At 40.9% G+C, this 21,951-nt stretch overlaps 2 protein-coding genes across 15 annotated transcripts in view; one reads left to right on the top strand and one right to left on the bottom strand.

Annotated features, from left to right (window-relative positions):
• TMEM131 (transmembrane protein 131) overlaps positions 1 to 1,903 on the top strand; it is a 92,190-nt gene extending 90,287 nt beyond the window's left edge. For all 3 annotated transcript variants that reach the window (XM_041468463.1, XM_041468464.1, XM_041468462.1), the window contains one exon: positions 895 to 1,903. In XM_041468463.1, coding sequence (XP_041324397.1) covers positions 895 to 1,191 — 297 coding nt within the window. In that variant the 3' untranslated portion in view covers positions 1,192 to 1,903. The remainder of the gene's footprint in view (positions 1 to 894) is intronic.
• Positions 1,904 to 13,164: 11,261 nt separating this feature from the next.
• INPP4A (inositol polyphosphate-4-phosphatase type I A) overlaps positions 13,165 to 21,951 on the bottom strand; it is a 111,303-nt gene continuing 102,516 nt past the window's right edge. For all 12 annotated transcript variants that reach the window (XM_041468387.1, XM_041468379.1, XM_041468388.1 and 9 more), the window contains one exon: positions 13,165 to 16,325. In XM_041468387.1, coding sequence (XP_041324321.1) covers positions 16,193 to 16,325 — 133 coding nt within the window. In that variant the 3' untranslated portion in view covers positions 13,165 to 16,192. The remainder of the gene's footprint in view (positions 16,326 to 21,951) is intronic.

Here is a 21,951-nt window from a genome sequence, read left to right as displayed (position 1 = left end):
CTCATCTCCATCTTTGGCTGCTTCCTGGTATCACTTTCCACCACACCACGGGTCAGGTTCCTCTGCTTGCTGTTTGCTACTGTTTGGGCTTTAGTAAAATACAGCTGATAGAACCTGGGCCTTGTGTTCCTGCATTTATTGTCTAGGCTTGCTGTACCTGACCTATGTATCTCAGATGCATTCCAGATGTGCTGGAACTCAACTGCATCTGCACCATGACCGTTTGTCAGAGACTTCCAAGTGTCTTGGAGCTAGGACAGACATTATGGAATTCACTGATAAATGGCCAGTTCTCCTATCCCCTCTCCCTTCATCTGGAGAAATTCTGGATGGGGAAAAGGTACATACTGGGAATATGGAATAGGTACAGTGGGACTGAACACGAGTAGATTCATCCACAACAGACAAGGTCTGACTGCAGGGCGATAAATTTGCGAACAGCAAAAAAGATGAAAAAAGGACTTTGCTGTTATCTTTCATTGCAACTTGATTTTTTTTGTTTTTTGAGACTTAAACCATGTTTATCTACCTCATGTAACTAGTTTGTTTAAGCATAAGCTTTCTGGCCCTTGTGTGTTGAATACTCATAGTGCTTAAATTAGCTCTGGTATGGGGATGTCTCATCTGCAATGAAAACAGCTCGAAAGCTGTAACGCGACTGCGCCCTGCAGCCTGTGCAGCTCCTGGAGCATTCAGCTGCAGGAGCAGTGTGCTTCCTATGGGCAAGCCCTTGTAAAGGCACATCAGAGCTCTCTGTTGCAGTGAGGATGGAAGGGGTTCCAGAGCAGGCTTCTTGATGCTGCTGCTTGGATACTTTTCTTTTGTGGGGCTGTAAACAAGGTGGAAATTGAGGCTTATCAAACCATCACTTACCTTGCTCTGTCTTTAATGCAGTCAATCCTGGGCAACCCCAGTGGCCTGTGGTCCACCACTCCATTCAGCAGTTCCATTTGGTCAAGTAATCTCAACAGTGGCCTTCCCTTCACCACTCCAACAAACGCCTTGTCAGGCATTGATCTCATGGGTAGTGAAAACTCCGCCGCCGCTCCGCCACCACCCGCTGCTGCCACCGTTGCCAATCCTGCTGAAGACATGGGACAGACCTACAATCCTTGGAGAATTTGGAGCCCAACAATTGGAAGAAGAAGTTCAGATCCTTGGTCAAATTCGCACTATCCTCATGAAAACTAAAGCAAAAAGAAAGAACTCTTATCCAGGTCATGATACAATTCTGAATGCAAATTTTTGAAACATCATTTTCAGGCCGTTGCTTCCCCAGCCCCACTCCCCCATCAGTCATGCTTTCATCACTCGCTCCTTTTTAAAGTCTGTCCTGAGATATGGTAGTGTGAGATTACAGATAAGTTTGGAAATGTCTGAGTGTGGTCACAAATCCCAAATACAGCTAAAGCCTGTAAATATGAACAGTTTCACTGGTTTCATATTTTACCATCTGCCATCTTTATTTAGGAAACAATTTGAACTCTAAAATGGTCCTGGCATGCAATACTTTCATGAAAAGTTTGGGTTTTTAAATTTTTTCCAGTGTTATCCTCCAAGTTCTAATTTAAAATCAAAAGGCACTTTGTGCTAAAATGCAGAGTATTTTTTTAAAATAAGGCTGTCTTTGTTAACACAGGTTGTAAGAATGTAAAAAAGGAAAAAATCAACAAAAAATACCAACAAAACCAACACAAAACCTTAAGAGCAAAGTGGCTGAATGTAAGAGCATTCTGTTGAGACTGTAATACACTTTATGCTGTTTGTACATTTGTAAACCTGAATGCATTTTTAAGTTGAAGTGAAATGCACACAGCCAAGACTTGTGCAAGAAACAAGACCATGTGCATTTCTTACAGATACAACTTTGGGTTGTACTTTAAAATAAAGACGCTTTTTTCAAGACTTGTCTGCTGTAGTTCTGTTCCCCTTGTATTTTCTGAACTTGTGTGTTCATGACTCCACTTGGCACAGTCCTTGTGCCAAAATCTACTGCACACAGAGCTTGTGTTACCAGAAACTTCACTGCAGATGAAACCTGGCTTCTCAACAGCATGGGTTTGTATTGCAGCAGAGAATAGAAACTGTTTTCGGGGTTATGCAGTGCCACCCACTTGAAAATTCACTGGATAGCAGAAAGTTGGAAAAATGTCTACATTCTTGAGTTTTCAGGTATCAGGCATAAGAGCAGCTGCTGTTTATGCTATGCCCATACCTTTATAACACTTGTTTTTGCACGGGTCTGAACAAGAATGTTACTATTCTTAGATGTGATTTATCTGTCCCTGCAAGGTGCCTGTTTCCATTCATTAACAATAAGGCAAGCCCCAGTGACTACATATATTCCTCTGAGCTGAAGCCAAGGAAAATGAACCCTTCCATTGCCAGAAATAATTAGCAGGCACTAGCACTGTAAATTTGCTTATGACTCAGTTGCACTGCTACCAATTTACAGCAGCAAGTGTTTATCAGAATCCATCCAGTAAAAGAGTAAGAACTGTGTATTTTAGTTAATATTCCTTCTAGCATAAAGGTTTTCTATGCAATAAAATTTGAGTGTTCTGTTTGTTTAACCAAGGGAGCCCTTTTCCAGCTTGCTTTAAGTGAGCAAACTCTCCAGGTGTCAGGCTGCTGCCTTCCTGGTGCCACCAGCAGAAGCTCAAAGATACAGATCTCCTGAATGGGAGCCTGCTGTAACTCCTTTGTTCTTACAATTTCGAGTACTTCTAGAGCCATGCAAGGTCATGAAATGTTCAACTTGCATTTGTATGCAATTTCCCTCTGAGTAACTGAGCAAACAAGTCTCTTACTGCGTGAAAATAAAGAATAAGCAGTTAAGGTCCTGACATGCCAGGGCATGCTTCTCTGCACATGGAGCTTGGGAAGATAACTTGCAGTAGCTTCAAGGTGAAGGGAGTTGCTTAAGGTCATATGCCACCTCTTTTACCCAGCAGCTGTTTACATTGGAATTGATTCCATGGAGGATAGAAGCAGAAATTAATTCTGAGATTATAATAGTCTGCATTAGTTTAATCAGTGAGGGTAGGAATAAAAAATTCTGGTTTAAGAACATTTGCTTCTGAACAAGACAAGGCAAAACACAAGTAATTTAGATGCCTTTCCCTGACCCCCCCACCCCTCTTCCCCCCAAATGTGTGAGCCATTCCCTTGTGATAATGCAAATAACCTTGGCCACTATTAAAATATTCTTAGTTCTTGTTTTGGAAGAGCTTCCCCTTAAGCACCAGTTCCAGTGAAACCACCTAAACTATGAAGATCTTTGACACACAGTTTTCAGTTTGCTAAGAAGGGAAAAATCATGACTTTTTCCCAGGAGAAATATCCAAAGCCTAAACACTCCCTGAGTGTCCTATCCTGCTTCTCAAGGGTAATTTTGGGGACCACCTTCACTTTGTTTTGCCTACTTAAAGAAAGCAAAAGAGCTACTTTAAAGAGAACCCATAATTGCAATTGACAAGGATTTGGGTGAAATAAAATCTTGGCAAAAGTTTGGTATAACTAAAGAAACGTCTGTGTAAGTACATGTACAAGATGGGTTTTGCTGCCTTTTCCTGAGGTACCTCCTCTCCAGCTTCTGTGGTATAGTCACTCTTGACATGCATTGAAAAATCTCTTAAGCAGAGGGTGAGGTGGTAATGAGACAGAAGCATCCATCATCACAGAATTGTGGAGAGGACAGACCTCTTATGATCTTATGATGAGGTAAAAATAAAAAGGAATGAGACTTTGACAAAGCACTTGCAGTCTTGCATGAAAATCTAGATGGGGTTGAAAACATTGCAGCGTGCTGGGAGGACAGGCTGAGCATGGGGAAGCATAAGGTCAAAAGGTGGGCAGGAAAGGTGACTGTTTACAAAGGCAGCATGAAAAAGACTGAAGTTAGACACGAGGGAAGTCCTGTCTGGAGTAAAGAGACCAGAGGAAAAACATCTTAAAGTGCTCGGAAGACAGGCTGTCCTGGAAACCATGGAGCTCACAGCTCTTTGGATAATTTAAAACATTTCTTTGGAGTAGAATCGGGGCCAAACTGCCCTGAGTCAGCTCTACTCTTCCAGAACTGGAAACTACCAGGAGAGCAAAGTTCCCAGCAAGGAAAAGAAACTAGAGAAACAATTACTGTTAATTTTGGCAATTAGTTTGGTGCTCCTAAAGGGCAGTTCTGTTCTGCCAATGCTAAGAAATAGACTAAAAAGCCCAAAAAGTTCCTGGCCTGTTACTAAAATCGGGAAGTCTGAGGTAGGAAGTATGGCCTTAACATGTGAAATCAGTTTAATTATCATGAGCTCTATTTCCAAAAGCCCTTGAAAGGTAGTAGATACTTTATTAAAGTGTAAGGCCATATCAGAGCAGGAGGTGCTGTTCCAGTCCAGGGACAGCGAGTGGTTATTTCACAGCGCAGACACACTGGGCCAGCCCTGTCAGCAGCAGTGCAGGATGTGCCACTGGCCTGGGAGGGAAACAGAACTGGGGAGGTACCTACCTCCAGGCAAGGCAGGATGAGAATGTGAGTGAACAGCAGATTCCCAGCACTGGAGCACAGTGGTGAAATCATACAGAAGTTGTGCTCTTCCCTTCAGCTGACAATGAGCTGTGCCTGACTGAATGAGAGGTAAAAAGAGGAGTACACAAAGTATGAAGCTGTCTTCCACTGACACAATTTCACCCAGGCATTTTAACACTAAGTACAGCTTTAACTGGGCTTTGTCTGTTTTCCCAACCTTTAATTATGAGCAAGTTTCTGAGCTCCAGTGTTTTGGCCTTATGAAACAATGACAACTGCAGCTCCCAGTGAGTCAGTTTGTTAGAAGAGGGATTGAAAATAACCCAGCTTCTACTGTATGGCTGTGCAACTGGAAGAGCATTCAGTCACCTCGTGTTCAACAGGTTCTGCCTCAAAACTGAGTCTTTTGCCCAATACCTGTATACTTTTTCTTTTTTTTTTTGAGCAGAACTGTGAAAAGGTAGCTGCTCAGATCCAAGGATATCAGTTGGATCAGCTGATCTTAAACAGCAGATTACATTGTACCAAAAGAAGTGCAGAAAGCAGAAGGAAGTGCCAATATAGATTTTATGTCCACGTTCTAAGAAAATGCCCTTGAGGTGTTTCTGTCAAGCTGGGATCTCAAATAATAGTCCTCCAGAAAGGACCCTGTATCTGAAAATTGAAAATCTGAAAATTCACTCTCTATCTGCCTATTGTGAAGCAAATGTTTGAGTCAGAGTGTCATTAGCACTGGATAAAGTGGGATCTTCAGGAGGTACACTCACTCTCTGAAGTTTTTACCAGATAACACTCAAGTAGTCCTTGAGTGGCAGCAGGAAGTGAGTGGGATGTTCTCACACTGCAGTAACAAGCTTCACATGGGACTCTCTTGCAAGCTGTGAAAAATCACAGCTCAATTACTTGCCCTAAACAAGCCAGAGCATCTGGAGTGTAGCATCCATAAGAGAGAAAAAAGGTATTGACTAGGGAGGGCACCAAGGGGGTGGGGGTGGGTGGAGAGAGAATTAAATAGATACAGGCTGACCATTTTATGGTTAAGGGACTAATAAAATATTCCCAAAAGAAAACAAAAAAAACCAAACAACACAAGGACAACCCCAAACCAAAATAAATCAGCTGTTCTGGAAAGTTTCCTAAGTGTTTTTTTTGTATGAGTCCATGGCAGGATGAAATCACTTGTGTTTCAGCTTAGTTATAAGAATCTTGCTGGGAAACAAGTGTACCAGGAAAGCAGCACCTGGAGAAGCTTCTGCCTCATCCAGCATCAATTCCTGGCCCACTCTGGAGTTACTGTCAGGGAAGACACTGCTCACTGGAGAGAGGACATTAACCTGCTTTATGGCACAAGAGAAGCCAGTGAGGATGGCCCACTGCCTGTCAAGAGGGAAATAAGCAGAAACTGGAATCAGAGGTGAGACTAAATGCTCCTTCAGTGAATATTGTTGGCTTCCTGGAAAGGGGAAGGACTTTTAGCCCCTCTTCCTGCTCTAGCCTGACAATGAAGAATGAAGCAGGTCCCTAAAACTGCACAACATTCTTCATTAAATGGGTATGAGTCAGCTTAGAGCTCATGGGGGAATTCCTGATGTGCTAGTAATCTTCTGGGACAACAGTAATTTTAAGGAATATTCATTTATGTCTTATCCCAAACCACAAGTTTATTCCTGTGAGCTTCCCATGCAGGTGTAGCTGCCAAATTTTGCCACCTGCCAAATTCTGTTCTGTGGCTGAAGACTGGATCTCCAGTTCAAGAAGGTAAAAATCAACAGATCTTAAGAACACATCGATAGTATCTTAAGTCATCAGTTAAAGTGTGCAAAGGCCATAGCAGAAAATATTATATTAATGCTTTGAAAAAACAGGGAGGCACACAAGGGATAAAATAGTTCAGCTGAATTTAGCAAGTTAGTGAGAAATTCAGATTTCACATGCATGTGAGGAAGGGAGGTTTAGATTGGCTATTAGAAAAAGCTTCTTCACAGAGAGCTGTCAAGTATTGGAACAGGCTGCCCAGGGAACTGGTGGAATCACCATCCTTGGAGGTATTTAAAATACATGTTGCACTTGGGGACACAGTTTTGTTATGGACTTGGCAGTGTAACATCAATGGTTGGACCTGATGATCTGAGAGGTCTTTTCCAACCCAAAGGTTCTGTGGTCCTGTTCCGGTTAAAGGTGGTCCTCTCTTTGAAGCAGCTGAACTCAACATTTTAAAAAATGCTCCAAATGGAAAACTCATCACATCTCAAAAAGAAAGCAGACATCCATGCTGTGACTATCAGCACACAGAATATCTCATGGTTATGTGGAAATTAATTTCAGATGTGAAAATGTGGGAGCTCTCACTGGTTGTGAGTTAAACTCACAGTTCCAGGTATGTGGAATGAGGTGCGTTGTGAGCTGACTTAGTGCCCTTGCATTGATCAACTGCATGCAAAAATCCATATGGTGCAGTTATTAGAACAATAAAAACTGAATATTGCTCAAGTCAGCAGGTTCAGCACCAGAGAACTTCAGAAAATGGACAGTATTTGTCCTGACTTTGTAATTTAATGGAGCCTCCTTGTGAAAAGACTGATTTGGTCTATACAGCAATAATAACTCATGGGGGAAAAAAGGGCTTTTAGGAACTCTGATTAAACTGGCACACTGGAAAACGCTTCCCCATACTCAATAAATGTGAGTAATGCCGTTTCCTCCCTTTGCAGAGTGAAGAATGAGAGTTCCACTGTTGGATCAACAGCCCCCCTCTGTGGCTGCAAAGAGCAATCTGGACACCACAGCAGTGCCACTAGCTTTAGGATTTCCTGTTGGAAAAAACATTTCAGATTTAGTAGTAGCATTTTGCTTTAATTAATTGTGCATTTGGAAAATTAACACTCCTTTCCCCACTGCCAGGCTACACAGCTGCCATTCCTCAACAGTGATGTGCCACGAGTCCTAAAGCAAGAGGAACTGGAAAGTTCTTGCACTTCAGTAGGGAAAGTCCACAAACCAGGGCAAAGGCCAGTCACACCAGGCTTTTACTTCTCTTCAGGCATACTATCACAACACGCCAGACAAGCATAATGCAATCAGACTATTTCCTGTATTTATTCCGATATTTCTTTCACCAAACTATCTAAAAGAACAACTTTTCTTTCCTTCCTCTTCTGCATAGAATTTAGTTTTCTTTTTCAGTATCTCTTTTTCTATATCTGCTCACCACACAAAATTATTTCCCCACCTTTTTAGTAACATTATTCACCAGTTTTGTATTCTCTAAATAACTATCACTCTTGATTTATAATATGAAAACAAGAACAGTGATCATATTGCTGTCTATCTATGTCCATAGCCTGAGAGTAGACAGGAATGTATCAATAAAATAAACCCAATAATAATAAAAACAAACAGGCTACAGTCTGTCAATGAACCATCATCTTTCTGGTTAACTACTTCCACCACAGAGACAAACTCAGAAGTCAGTTCAAGTATTCTATGCACAATCTTCATCACTCTCTGCATAATCTTCATCATTTGAGGACTCAAATGATGAGAGCCCAAGAAGAAATAAAGAAGTGAATACTCAGAGAAGGGGAAGTAGAGACAAAGTGACACAATGGAAAACACCATAATGGCACTAAATAAATCAACTCAGAGCTAACACTTCTGACAAACCTACTTCCAAAAATGCAAATCATTAAAAGAAACTCTGTGCAAATACATGTGGAAATCCCATGCTATGTTTACTCTGCCCTTCCACAGATAAAAGGTAAAAGCCACTGTCAAGATAGGACATGAGATAGGGATGGGTTTTCCTATCACAAAGTACAGATATTTTGAGGTTTCTAATTCTGGTTACCAAGTCTTGAATCTATTATTTGCTTGCCGAATCTTACCTACTAACTGCCTGTTTAATTAAGTAATTCTCACTTCTGTGCCTGTCCAAGCAGGACCCAGAAAATCAGAGTTTCTCTGGCCCCTGGGTAGCCTCACCAGTAGAACAGCACTTCTCATGAAATGCAAGCCCCACTGCAGGAATCTTGTTCATGAAGGGAACATTTGGGCCATAGAATTACAAACAAGAGGCTGCTTCTTGCCTTCACCCCAAACTGTGGGAAACAGGTAGCTAACCTAGGATAAATTCACCCTAAGAAACTGTTTGTCCTTGGAAATGCCCCATGGCACTCATCCTGCCTGTCTTACTGACAATTCCCCCTGGCAAAATGAGAAATCACTTTCCCACCTCTCCACTCAGTAAAATTCACATTGATTTCTCAGAACCTAAATCAGCAGCACTTCACTGCCTTACTGAAAAAGCCACCTGGTGCTTTTGGAGTTGCTTTCTGAGGATGACTGGGGGAAAGGGAGAGAAGCAGAGAACAGAAAAAGAAGGGCCCAGTTTCCAGCATCCTGTGCAACAGCTGATGCAGCAAGGATTTGGAGGGGAAGGATGGTGCCTGCTGGTGATGGATTCCTGAGGACTGCAATGCAGAGAGAGAACAGGGAACAGGCAGCTCTGGAGGACCTTGTCCACAAGCCATGTTTCTCAGCCCGGTGTGACAAATGTGGCTGGGGTAAGGCTGTGGCTGTGCCACCGAGGCCAGAGGTACAAAATCCTGTCTCTATTCCCAGCACTGGGTAGTGAGAGAAGGAAGTTCAGGCTGAGGTGTATCTCACTGACAAACATCTCATTAGCAATTCTGTGTTAATCACATAATCCTCTGAACAGAGAGAGACATAATTCTCTCCCAGGATTTTCCTGGGAAGCTGCGAGAAAGCTCAGAGAAAACAATTCCTATCTTCACTTGCTGCACCTGTTGCTGTGCACTTGTGGAATGTGTTATGGAGCCTGTTTACCAAAAGGTGGCTTCTTAATTGGACTCTGGTGATGGTGTTTTGATTGACTGACCAATTAGTCAAAGCTGTATCAGACTGTCTGGCAAGGACAATGGGTTTTTCATGTAGTATGGTATAGTATAGTATAGTATAGTATATAAATATATAAAGCAATGGATCAGCCTTCTGCAATCATGGAGTCAATGCTCATCATTCCCCGTTCAGGGGCTCGCTGCTACTATAACAATTCCTAATATAGAAATTCTTAGGAAGCTCATCAGGCAACTAAGACATCTACAAATTTGGCAAGCTATAGGTTGCAAGTGTCATTTGTAGATTTAGTCCAAGTGGTCCTTGCAAAGCTTTGCTGATGGCAGCAGTGGAGCCAGAACCTGGAGAGCACAGCTCACTGCAGATCCAGCCACAAGCCAAGGGTGACAAGCACATTTTGTGAGCTGAGTCAGCCCATGGTGCCACACAGGACCAGTCTAGATACACACAGTAAACACAAACATTGCCCATTTCCTCAGGAAATAAACACTCTGCTAGCTGATACTTCTTAATAAGCTTTATTCTAGCTCCTGCCATGTCACATAGGTCTTCCAAAATTATCTACTTCCAAAGACTAATCTCACACAGGTATTGTAAAGCTGTATTTTCCACACATTATTCACTTTTTTTTTAAGAACTAGAAATTTCATGAGAGAAATTCTAAATCTGACAAGGAACTGAGAAAAGTCAAAGAAACTCCTCTTCAGCCATTTGCCTACAGACATTTGCCTACATTTGCCAGAAGTTGTGGATAGGGCCACAGCATTTCAAGGGAACACCCACTCAAACACCCACTTGCTCATACTTGAAAATAAAGCTGATTGAAAATAGAAGTTTGTGTGCTGTGAAAGTCCTGACACACTCCAGGGAAATTTGGTCAAACCACAACATGAACAGGGAATGAAACACCACAGTTAGAGGAACAAAAGGGGCAGGAATACCCCCAAAGGAGAGTTCTGCTGTCAGAAAGAAAATACAGAAAAACTCATCAGAAGGATGGTATCCTGTTGTAGCTAACAAATGCTATTCCAGACCTGACAGATGTCTCTCAAACACCTAGGCAGGATCACCTCATGTTTGTTACAAACCTAAAACATGAAGGGCATTTTATCAACATTTTCAGAGCATTTCTATAGCAGCAGGTAGTCCAGTGATTTCAGGGCTTGGTTCTGCTGCCATCATCTGCCTGATACCAACATCAGCTGGTGGCAGTTCAATCAACATCTTGAAATACCTACCAAAAAAAAGTGAGTTATTTCCATATTGCATTTCAGAACTTCTCAAATCTGTACTGTAGGCTAAGAGCAGCATTTTGAGACATGGCTACAATTCAAGCAATTGGTAGATAAATACTAAGAGCACTTATCTTGCCTTCACGTAAACATGTTTTACTGCTTTTATTTTAGGAACTCCAAAGATCAATTTGCCTCTGTTTCAAAATGGAAATTGCAGGTGCCACCAATATGCTGAGCCAATGGAAAACGAAATGATAGGCAGCAACCAGATTATGATCCTCAGGATGTTTCATTTAAGTGCAGGATCTAAAAAACACTACAACAGGATTCTCAATCCTAGATGAAATGATACTACAGTCCCAGCACATTTCCACAAGAGATGCTGCACACTGGGACAGGGAATGGTCTGTGCTGCCAAGCAGCCCTGCCCATGAGGAGCGATGTTTGAGGGGACCTGTGCGAGCACCAGTGGCCTCCCTCCCTCCTTCCTCCCCTCCCTCCTTCCTTCCCTCCCTCCCTCCCTTCCACCACTGTCTCTGCCCAGAGGAAGGCAGTGGCCACTGCTGTGGGGCCTCTCTGGCTGGCCAGGATACCCAGTGCAGGTGGGAATGTGCAGGTGGCTGCGGGTGGAAGAGGGTGAGTAGGAACCCCTGGCTGGGTCCTGGGGCTCCCAAACCTCCCTGGTGTCAGTGATCACAGAGCATTCCGAGTCAGGAGGACCCACCAGGAACATGGAGTCCAACTCTTGAGCAAATGGCCCATACAGGGATCAATCCCCCAGCCTTGGTGTTATTAACACCACACTCCCAGCAGGTTCCTGTGGTCGTGCAGCGTTATGGCCATTCCTGGTGTCCAGGCTGAAAGGTCCCAGGTGATCCCTGTGTCCATGTCAGTCACCCTTGTTACTTACCCATTCCTGCTTACCCCTCGTCAAATCCTATTGTGAATAAATGGATAAACTGCATCCATCCTGAATTCTGAAGGGCAAAATGTTTCATGAATTGGGAAAGTTTTCCTGACATTTAAAGCAATGTGAGAAAAAGAGGTTGCTGTTATGTTTTCCCCTTCATTGCCTAGAAGTCTTGTAGTTCATTGGGAAGAGATATTTTAAACAAACCCACATGCAGTCAGCAACAAGATATAGATACAAAGTTTCTAAGATACAAGTCTTAGATATATTTAGGAATTCACAAACTGAAAAAGGTTGAAAAAGCTCACCCTTGATCACCAAAATGACATACAGTTTCTTCTGATGAGGATTCTTTCTCTGGTTTAAACAAGTGGTTTGCTATTTTTTGTTGTACCCTTCTTGGTTTTCTATGCTCTCATGCATTTTTTTGTGTTTCGTCTGTGAGTATTTCCTCTCTTTTGTCAGAGTACCCGTTTCAGACTTTAAGCACATCTGTGGCATCAGGTAATCCCTTCAGAAGTGCTGTCGGTGCCCGTACCAGCACTTCAAGCCCTGCCTGAAGGGCAGCAGAAGTCATGGGGAGAGATGGAATTCTGCTCCTCAGCAGAGCACGTGGCCATTGCTGCTCCCAGCAGCTGCCCATGGCATCCTTTGCAGCCCACAGGCACACAAAGGCCCTTCACACCACACAGCCAAGGGCCCCGGGACACAGCGCCACGGGCACTGCGGGCTCCAAACGGAGCAACCTTTAGGGAAGCACTTGCACCAGCTTCAAACATGGGACACTTCCTGAGAGCTCAGAATGCCTTTTAAAGATGTCAGATTTTCAGCCATTCTTTAAACACCCCACCTTTTAAAATTAAGGAAAAAAAATAATATATATATATAGATATATGCATCTGATTTTGCATTTGAAGTTCAGGAATTCCTACCTGTCAAGCATCTTTCTGCATTTTGAAGGAAAACAGTGTGCATTTTTATCTTCTACTGTTTTTCCTTTTATATAACTAAAAAAACTAATTCACTGAGTTCCACCAGTGCTCCTCAGCCCTCTTTCACACAAAGAAAATTCTGTTTGGCAGTTCTCAAACTCCCAGTGGAAACAGAATTATATTTTTGTGTTCTATTCTTCATACTTTACAGAAATCAGAGTACTCTGAATTATTGTCTGTTATACTATTACATAAAATTTATTTCATTTGAAATCAAAATGACAACCAACAAGGACAACCCATCCCTGCTGAAAACCAGCCCAACTGCTACAGCTGCTTGGAGGGATGAGTTGGCTCAATGGGAAGCAGCAGTTGAGAAAAAATTCTGCTAATGGTAGGAAAAGTGAAAGAACAGAGAACAAAGCTCAGGAAGCTCTTACAGAATATTCACGGAGGAAGTAGATAAAATTCAGGAAGAAAAATACCTTATATCAGTTCTTTACTTAACTGCTGCCGCACAATGTGCAGCACGTGGGACAAGCTGCTGCCTCACTTAAGTACAGAAAACTGGTATCAGCTGTTCTCTAGCAGGGGCTGGAAGTAACTACTTCCTGACTTGCACATCTGTGCAAAATGTCTCCCTGCACAAGTTGGCTTTATATGCTCTCCAACAGATAAAAGTGTATCAAGTCAAGGAGCCTGAAAGTGTTTATTTTCACTTACCACAGACGCATTAAAAGTAAGCCATTGCTACTCTTGTCAGTTCTTTATTGGTTTTCATCCTAAAGACTAGCACATTTACAGCATACATGGATTGGATGAACTAGAATATATAAAACAGTAGCCATATGTTTATGATATATTAATACTGCCCAAAACAAATAAATAAAAATATTTCAATGCACAAAGCTTAGCAAATACAGTCGTGTTGGGACAAAACTGTGTCATATAATACAATAATTTTACACGTATAAATGAAAAAAAGGCAACTGTGCTGTAGGTACTTTCACAGAACATACACAGAACATACTTGGCAACGGTTTTCTTCTTTTACCTTTGTATGTTTTATAATTTAAAAAATGTACTCAAAAAAGGAACATTAGACAGAACTTCATTTTACAGTAATCCTTAGATTTGCCTCTCCTGTGCAACAGAAAAGCTCCCTTCCCCCTTGTGAGGGTCTCATGTGGACTTCACGTGTCACAGTTTTCTCTGGAGGCGCCGCTCGAGCCCTTGCTGTCGGCGCTGCCCTCGGGAGGAGCCAGAGCCGTGCCCGTCCTGGCAGTGTTGTGCCCATCCCGGCAGTGCCGTGCCCATCCTGGCAATGTCGTGCCCGTCCTGGCAGTGCCATGCCCATCCTGGCAATGTCGTGCCCATCCTGGCAATGTCGTGCCCATCCCAGCAGTGCCGTGCCCATCCCAGCAGTGCCGTGTCCAGGGCACACTGTGGGGACACCGCGCTGGCAGCCCAGCACCCCGGAACAGCCCCGCGGCACCCGGGGCTGCGGCTCCACCGCGCGCAGAATTTCAACAACTTCAGCAAAATTCAGCAACTTTTTTAGATTACATTGCTATACAAAATAAATAAAGGATTGCTAAGCTCTATAGCAGGCCTAATGATTGTTGGCCACCATCTAAGAGAGTGGCGCTGCTAATTGTTACAGGAGACATTTGTTATTTCCTTCTGAAGCTGAACATTGGAAGATTTTTAGTGTAACAATACAGGACTTAAAATTAACCACTTTTGATATAGACAAAATAAAATTATCAACTCATAAAAACTAAGGGATATAAAGAGCATAGTTTATACAAAAATAAAGTAGCATTTAATAATGGGCCAGGGACTGAAGGCTGAGCAGAATTAATGGAGTAGCACGTCTAAAGAGATACCATTGAAAAATTTTTCATCATATATTTGTTTACTTATTAGGAAAAAATAAAATCAACATTCATTAATTGGCAAACAGGGTTTGTAACATTTCCGAGGGACTGTTCTGCTGTAGCTGATTTGTTCAGACCTGGGGTAGGTACTACAATACACTGCTTTTGCACAGAATTCCATGTTTTGTTATCCTAAAGAGTCTGTAATAATGGCAACAGCCTAGTTCAGCAGAACTCTCTGACCTGGCTTTGTGACATGCTGCTCAGTGTTAAACTGCAAAAAGCAAAATGCAAAAACTGCTGGACCTGTAACCCCCAAACCTACATGGGAGCAGAATGAACATGGCTGATTGATAGAGCAGTGACAGCACAGACAAACATCAGTGAGAGGGAGAAAGAAATCAGAAAACAGCCACATACTTACCTGGCTGTTGCTACTCCCACAAGAATAAATGGGCAGATTTTTTCTATTCTAAAACTCAGATCCTTAGAAACCAAGAAGGAAAGGACATATGCTGAATCAATCTAGCTAGGGATTACTGGATCCTGTTAAAATTTGGAAATGGATGTTTAGCTGCTTTTTAAAATGCTATCTTAGTTTCAAAGGCATTCGTTGGGAGATTATTTCAGAGGAGATCTGTTGAACATTTTTTATCAAATGCTATCCAACTGACCACCTTTGTCATAAGCTAGAACCCACCTGTGGGTCTCAGGCACAAGCAGTAGCACTGAGCAGTTCCTCTCTATCAACACAGGGCATTGCTACCTTCCTCAGAAATACCCTGACACCGGTCACACTTCCCCCCACCAGGACTCTCAACAGGTGAAATGCAAAGGTAAACAGAAACCAATTTTGATTTTGGAGCAAGGGGGATGCACTGGGCATTTTGAGCATTCTGGTAATGACATACAAAACCGATACAGAAAAATCGTACGCCGACCAAAATAACGTAACGCCCCGAGATACTGAGGCTTACAATCCAGAAGTGATATAAAAAAACCATGGGTAAAAATGTGTTAATTAATGTACAACACCATGGAATATTCTGAACAGATCATGTGCAAGATCAGCAACTTGCTTGTTGCACTTGTCTTAGAGTGGGGAAGGGCATGAGGAACTGTTGCTGGCATTAATAGTTAAGCATCATGTTTCTGAAATACTTTTAAAAATCAGTTGTGTGCCCAAGGCCTTATCTGCCAAAGATGACAGGAATTTGTTTTATTTTAACAGAATTATAAACCAGACCTCACATGTCTGGCCTTTTATGTATTGTTAATTTCATACATGAAGGTGGCATCCTATATACAGTAAAACAATTCCTTCTCCTCGCCCTTATTGTGCTGATTATTTTTTTAATCAAACCCCCTTTTACTGATTGTAACAATGCGTTCTACAGTTACTAAACTGTCTAGGATCCTTTTTATTTACAACTTTTGAGTTTTACTCTCAGTTTTAAAAAGTTTAGGAAAAGCTCAATCTGAAATCAACTCAGTATAAAAAGATGTTATGGAAACAGCTGCCTAAACGCCGTTCCTAGAGTCCTTGCCCATCCAGGAGGTACCTAGCTATTTGCATATAGGTAATTATTAAGTAGCACAGTATCTGCTCATCTTACATACACTGAAGGCTATTGAAACGGGCAGAGAGTCATCACACTATTCTCAAGCTAAGGTGTCAGAATAATTGTTACTATAGATTCCAATTCAGTAACATGCTCTGTATGACCTAACGAAACATACAAAAAGGTTATTTATCTCTTCTGGATGACAAAATCATGTGTTAATCTAGAGTGTATCCACATGTTTTAATGGAACAGCAATTAAAGGACATAGGATGCTTATGTTTCAACTTTTCCATAAGTTCCTTCTGGAGGCCTGTAATACTTTGGGAAAGCCTTCAGTTGCAGGGAATTAAATGCATACTTGCGACATCCAACATTCTTCATTGTATTTTCTCGGCGACAACCCTCACTGGGGAAAAAAACAAGCACAAAAAATGACAGCAGTAAAAGGGAAAAAAAAAAAGAAAAAAGACTTAAACTAAAATGAAATGAACTGGTTATTTTATAGCATTAAAATAAAGTTGGTTATATTTAATGAGCGTTTAATTAATTTGCCACTGCAAATATTAAAAGAGATGATTCATCATACAATGCCAGTAAGAAGCACACAGAATGGACACAAGCTATGTCTGATTGCTAGTTTTGCATTTCTAGAAAGCAGCAGCACATCTACTCAAAAGGTTCTTTCGCGCCGGTTTCATGTATTTCAAGGTACGCTGTTGTGGAGTTCACATGCCATTCACTACACAAGGGATCCCAAGGGATTGCTTAAAAGCAGTTCTGCTAATTTATTAACACATAAAGCTGAAAACCAAAACCTGCTGATCTCTCTATAAGAGCTTTAAAGTAATTTTATTGTTCCCTGTATGTTAGTATTATAAGTACTTACTTAGAGTTGATACAAAAATAATGTATGCCTTTCTAGTTATCTCTGCATGCATAAATGGACATGAAAACCAAAGCAATCTAAAAAAATCCTAATCATGAAATAGCAGTGCAAAAAAGACTGGCTGCATTGACAGTCATCACCCCAAAAAAACAAAGCTGTGCAGAATTTAATTTTCACCCAATATTTTGGTGCAACTGCTCCACATTACAAAGGTTCTGTGCTACAATAGAAAACTACTCCAGTTATAAGGCTTCTTTACACTTGTAAATCTAATCCAGAGTTCCTTTGATTATATCCAAAAAACAGACATACAAAGAGGAAGCACTATCTTTTAAATATATATTATAAATCAATTTAGGCTTGCAGGAGAATTCTTTTCCCTGATTGAGGACTGGAACCTAAACAAGGACTACTAGACCTTCATGGCAAAGTGTACAGTACAGCATCTTACGGTGGAAATGTCAGATTAGTCCTGCCTTGGAGATGGCTGCAGCATCTACCAGGTAAGCTGTGACCATCTGATTGAAAAGGAGGGTTTGGATTCTGGTTCTGTTTGAAAGCTCTCGTGCTCTTACAGACCTCACCATTCTTCTAATTTTGGTTCATGAAACTGGCTGTAACTGTGTTCTCTATTTAACACCTAGTTTAACTTCATAAAATACAGTAATTTTTTTTTTTTTTCTTTAAGGAATAGTTTAACTAAGTTTGAAATTTGTCTCTGGAGCACATTCTGTGCTTGCCTTTTATAGAATGGATCATCTGTGATTACACTGGTTTTCTGGCACTGGTTTGTGTTTCACAAAACTCCCCCAATGGCTCTTGCAGCCAAATAGATACATAAAAAGTTTGCACAAATCATACTTCAGAGTACTAATAAAAGCAGTAAGTTTAACTAGCAAATATGTGATGCTAGGTGAGCATTTTAACTGCAAAGTGAATCATTCTCTTCATATCACATTTCACTGCATCTGGTTATTGCATGTGTCCCTCATGGCACAGATAGGGTGACAAGGATTTATTTCCCTGATTTCACATGGATGCACTACTGCATCTTAAATCTGAATGCCTTAACAAAAGCACAGACCAGGCCCCAAAAGGAAAAAAAAAAAAAACCAAAAAAACCCAAATTTGTTCCCACTGAAATTAAGAAGAAAAAACCTACATTTTTTCCAAGAAGCCTGGGCTTTCATTCCAAACAGTTTTAAGATGGTTTTACTGCAAGCCTAGCAGTAATCATGAGCAGCAGCTTCATACTCCAAACCGATTAACAATCTCAGGGAGCTCAGTGAGTGTGCCTGCCACCAGAGTGTGGCTGGACACTGGAACAGGCTGCCCAGGGAGGTGTTTATGGCCCCAAGCCTGCCAGAGTGCAAGAAGTGTTTGGGCAGCGCTCTCAGGCACAGCCTGTGGCTGTCCTGTGCCAAGCCAGGAACTGATCCTTGACCCTTCCAACTCAGGGTATTCTGTGATTGTAAAGTTACTGTAAAGTATCTGGTTAGACTGAACTCAGGACGCTCCCCACATTGCAAGATCAAGGCCACTGACCAACGTGAGAGCTGCTCACCTTGTGAAAAGGTAGAGTGGGGCACCCCCAGCCAACAAACCAGTGCTAGCCATAAAGCACAGATGATTTCTATGGAGACACAGCAGCATCAGGTATCAGCACAGCACAGGGAGGTGTCCCAAACCACCACACCATGATAAACCTCAGCAGCAGTGAGGATGTACCGATGTACCGAAACTCATTGCAACTAAAAATAAGCATGATATGTGCTTTATATATATATAAACATATATGTCTTTGTAGTGGCACTTTTTTGTTGTTTTTGTTTTTTATTTTTCTTTTAAAAACAAAATTGGAAGAATAGTGAGGAAAAATATTAAGAGATAGTGTACTGTACAGTCTGATTTCATGAAGACACAAATATAACCACACACTTTTTTTTTTTTTTTTTAGTTAGAATAATTAAATCCAAATTTAGGATTTAATTCTGATTTTTATTCTAACTGTGCTTTTTTGGTTTTTTTTTTTGTTTATTTTATTTCAGCATATTTCTCTCAGCAGCTCTCAATTCCATTAAAATTTATAATAAAAGCTAAAGCTATCTATATTTTTGAGCAAGTTAATAGTAGAAAATACAAATCACAGTACTAGTTCTCCTCAGATGCCCAATGTCATCTCAGGCACCAAGCGAAGTAAAACCCTTTATGAATTTATCAAACTACATTAAATGAGGTTAGTTTTTTTATCAGCTATTGCTATTGACAAGCTCTGCCAGACCACAGCATCAACAAAATCTTTCAGTTTAAATAGGCCTCCCCTAGTTTGATGTTATATATAAATGATGATCAAATTTTATCTGCAATTACTCTGCATCACTAAACTAGGAAGCCACTTTAGTCTCATCATTTAAATAAATGTTAACTTACCATTGCTCGCTTATCACTAAGTCACTATCAGCATCATAATTTATTAAAGCTGTGCAACGCTTAAAAATGGAAGTAACAGTAATATTTAGTCTAATGTAATTAAAATAAAGCCCAGTGGAAAACCTGAAACCCACGCACTAAAGGAGTTAACTGATACCTCCCTCTTCTTGCCTGAAAATTAAAGACCATTATCTTTGACTTCTAGGATGACCCTATTTCACAGTAAGTTCTATAACAGAGCACCTAAAATAGATAATGGATCATTAGCAGGCTAATGCCAGTCACATCCCCTTCCTAACCACAAGGTTCATTTTCCTCATATCTTTAATACATTGCAAAATGCAGATCTACAAATAGAATGAAATAATTCTGCATGCAGCACACTGCAAGTTGTTTTATGAGTGTTTTCTAATCTATTAGAATATATTTAACCATGAGAAAGGAACAAGGCTATGGTTCTACAAACTGTTCAATAATGTAATTTGGATATTATGCTTTGAAATAAAAGTATAAATTTGTTACTTCTTTAAATAAATTTCTTACAATTTCTTATAAACCCCACCCCATGTTTTTATTTTTCTCTTCATACCTCGTAAAAATGAAAGGCAAAATTAGCATACACCTTAAATATACAAAAAGATACAAATTCTTTTCAGACAGAGTTCCTTTCTCTGGAATACATGAAACAAGTAACACAAAACTGTATTTGGTAAGAGATCTTCAGGCCGGCTAAAGTAAAGAGGTAACAGGCCAATGTCAGACTATGTTACAAGCACTGAAAGCAGAACAATAATTTAAAGTTTCAATACAATTCTTTTTGATAAAATAATTTGATGTATATTTACAGTTTAGTACAATAGAAACGTAAAATTGTAAGGCATAATAATAATTCTTGGCAGACAATGCTATGACACATTCCTTTGTCCAGCAGGTACCAAGTGGCAATACACATTCAAGCACTTTTTTGTTTTTGTGGTTTTTGTTGTTTTTCTTTTTTTTCCTTTTTTTTTTTCCTTCCTTTTTTTTTTTTTTTTTTGTTTGTTTTGTTTTTGAACTCTATCTTCACTTGCAACGTAATCTGGCCACCAGGTATGCTATGCTCAGAAACAGCCACACAATCAGTAAATTGGGGCTGAGAGCTAGTAAAGGAATAGAGTAGAGGAGGCTGGGATCTAGTCTGAAATCTCGGATGGGCACCAAGCCACTCAAGTTCTTCTGGGTGACTATCTCCCGTGTTCCAATGCTGTGAAAAGGAAGAAGTTTGGGAAGAGGGAAAATAAAACAGAAAGGAAGACAGACATGCAAATGGATGGATAAAAAGAGATGGCAACACAAGGTGGTCAAGAAAATGAAAAAACATGGAAGAACGCACAACAGAACCAGAAGATGAAGTAAAGAAAGAGTGGAAAAACATCTCAAAATATGTATCAGTACAATTATAAAAATAAGGAGAGGGAAAGAGAATAAAAGAGAAAAATAAGAAAGAAGTACTGTAGTCTAGTGAAAATAAACACATGTAGGTTGAACATTAATGGTTTTCCATGTTCGTTCTTTCAGATTACCAAGCAATAATACCCCATGCTGCTCTGCCATGCTTTGGCATGCTGCAAAGAAGTGGAGCTCTGAAAAGCAAGCTGAACATGAATAACCATTGTAGTATTTGACCCTTTCAAACATCTTTCCATGTGGGCTGCAGTGATTTAATTTAACCTCTTAACTACCTCTCCAACACGTTAATTAAAAAAACAAAACAAAAAACCCACCTATTTTTCTGCTTGGACATGAATTCAAGGGTATATGAATAGGCTTATTTCTGAAGACATGCTGCAAAGCCCATCTCATTTTGCACCCACTCCTTACATTGAGCACCAAAGGCTACAGTGAAGAACGACTCCCCTGGCAGCCTGGTAGGCTCTGCAGTGTGGTCTTTAATTTCGGATCACTCTTATACCCTGAGCACTCCAACTCTATTTTTAGTTCACAAAGCAACAACTAAATGACCAAGATGAACAGAGGGATGGAGCACTTCTCCTACAAGGAAAGGCTGAGAGAATTGGGTTTGTTCAGCCTGGAAAAGAGATGACTTAGGGGTGACCGCATTCCAGCCTTCCAGTACTAGAAGGGAGCATACAAGAAAGAGGGACAGAGAGACTATTTACAAGAGCATGTAGTGACAGGACAAGGGGGAATAGGTTCAAAGAGAAAGAGAACAGGTTTAGATTAGATATAAGGAAAAAATTCTTTACTCTGAGGGTGGTGAGGCAGCCAGGAATGCTTGTGCCTGGGAGTGTTCAAGGCTAGGCTAGATGGAGCTTTGAGCAACCTGGTCTAATTGAATGTGTCCCTGTCCATGGCAGGGGTGATGGAACCAGATCATCTTCAAGGTCTCTTTCAACTCAAACAATTCTATGATTCTGTGATTCTAAATGCAATCTGTAAGCCTGATGCTGTTCGAGCTTGTGCACTTGCTCCTTCCATAACAAACCATCCATAACCTTGATGGTTGAGTAGCAAGGTTATGTAAGCATCAGACAACGTCCTGCAAGAAATCAGACACACCCTGGAGGTGGTGAAAAAGAGCATTCAGGTGCTGGTGACACATCAAGTCAAATGGAATTAGGTAGGCAAGGAAGTAAACTAACTGTATTTCTGATCTGGATTTGATCCAAGTTGGTGATTAAGACATGTTTTCACTCCTGGTGCCTACAGTGGAGAA

Source organism: Pyrgilauda ruficollis, unplaced genomic scaffold (genome assembly GCF_017590135.1).
Source record: "Pyrgilauda ruficollis isolate IOZ18807 unplaced genomic scaffold, ASM1759013v1 scaffold22, whole genome shotgun sequence".
In the NCBI taxonomy this organism is placed as follows: Eukaryota; Metazoa; Chordata; class Aves; order Passeriformes; family Passeridae; genus Pyrgilauda; species Pyrgilauda ruficollis.
This window is presented reverse-complemented; position numbering and strand designations above follow the sequence as displayed.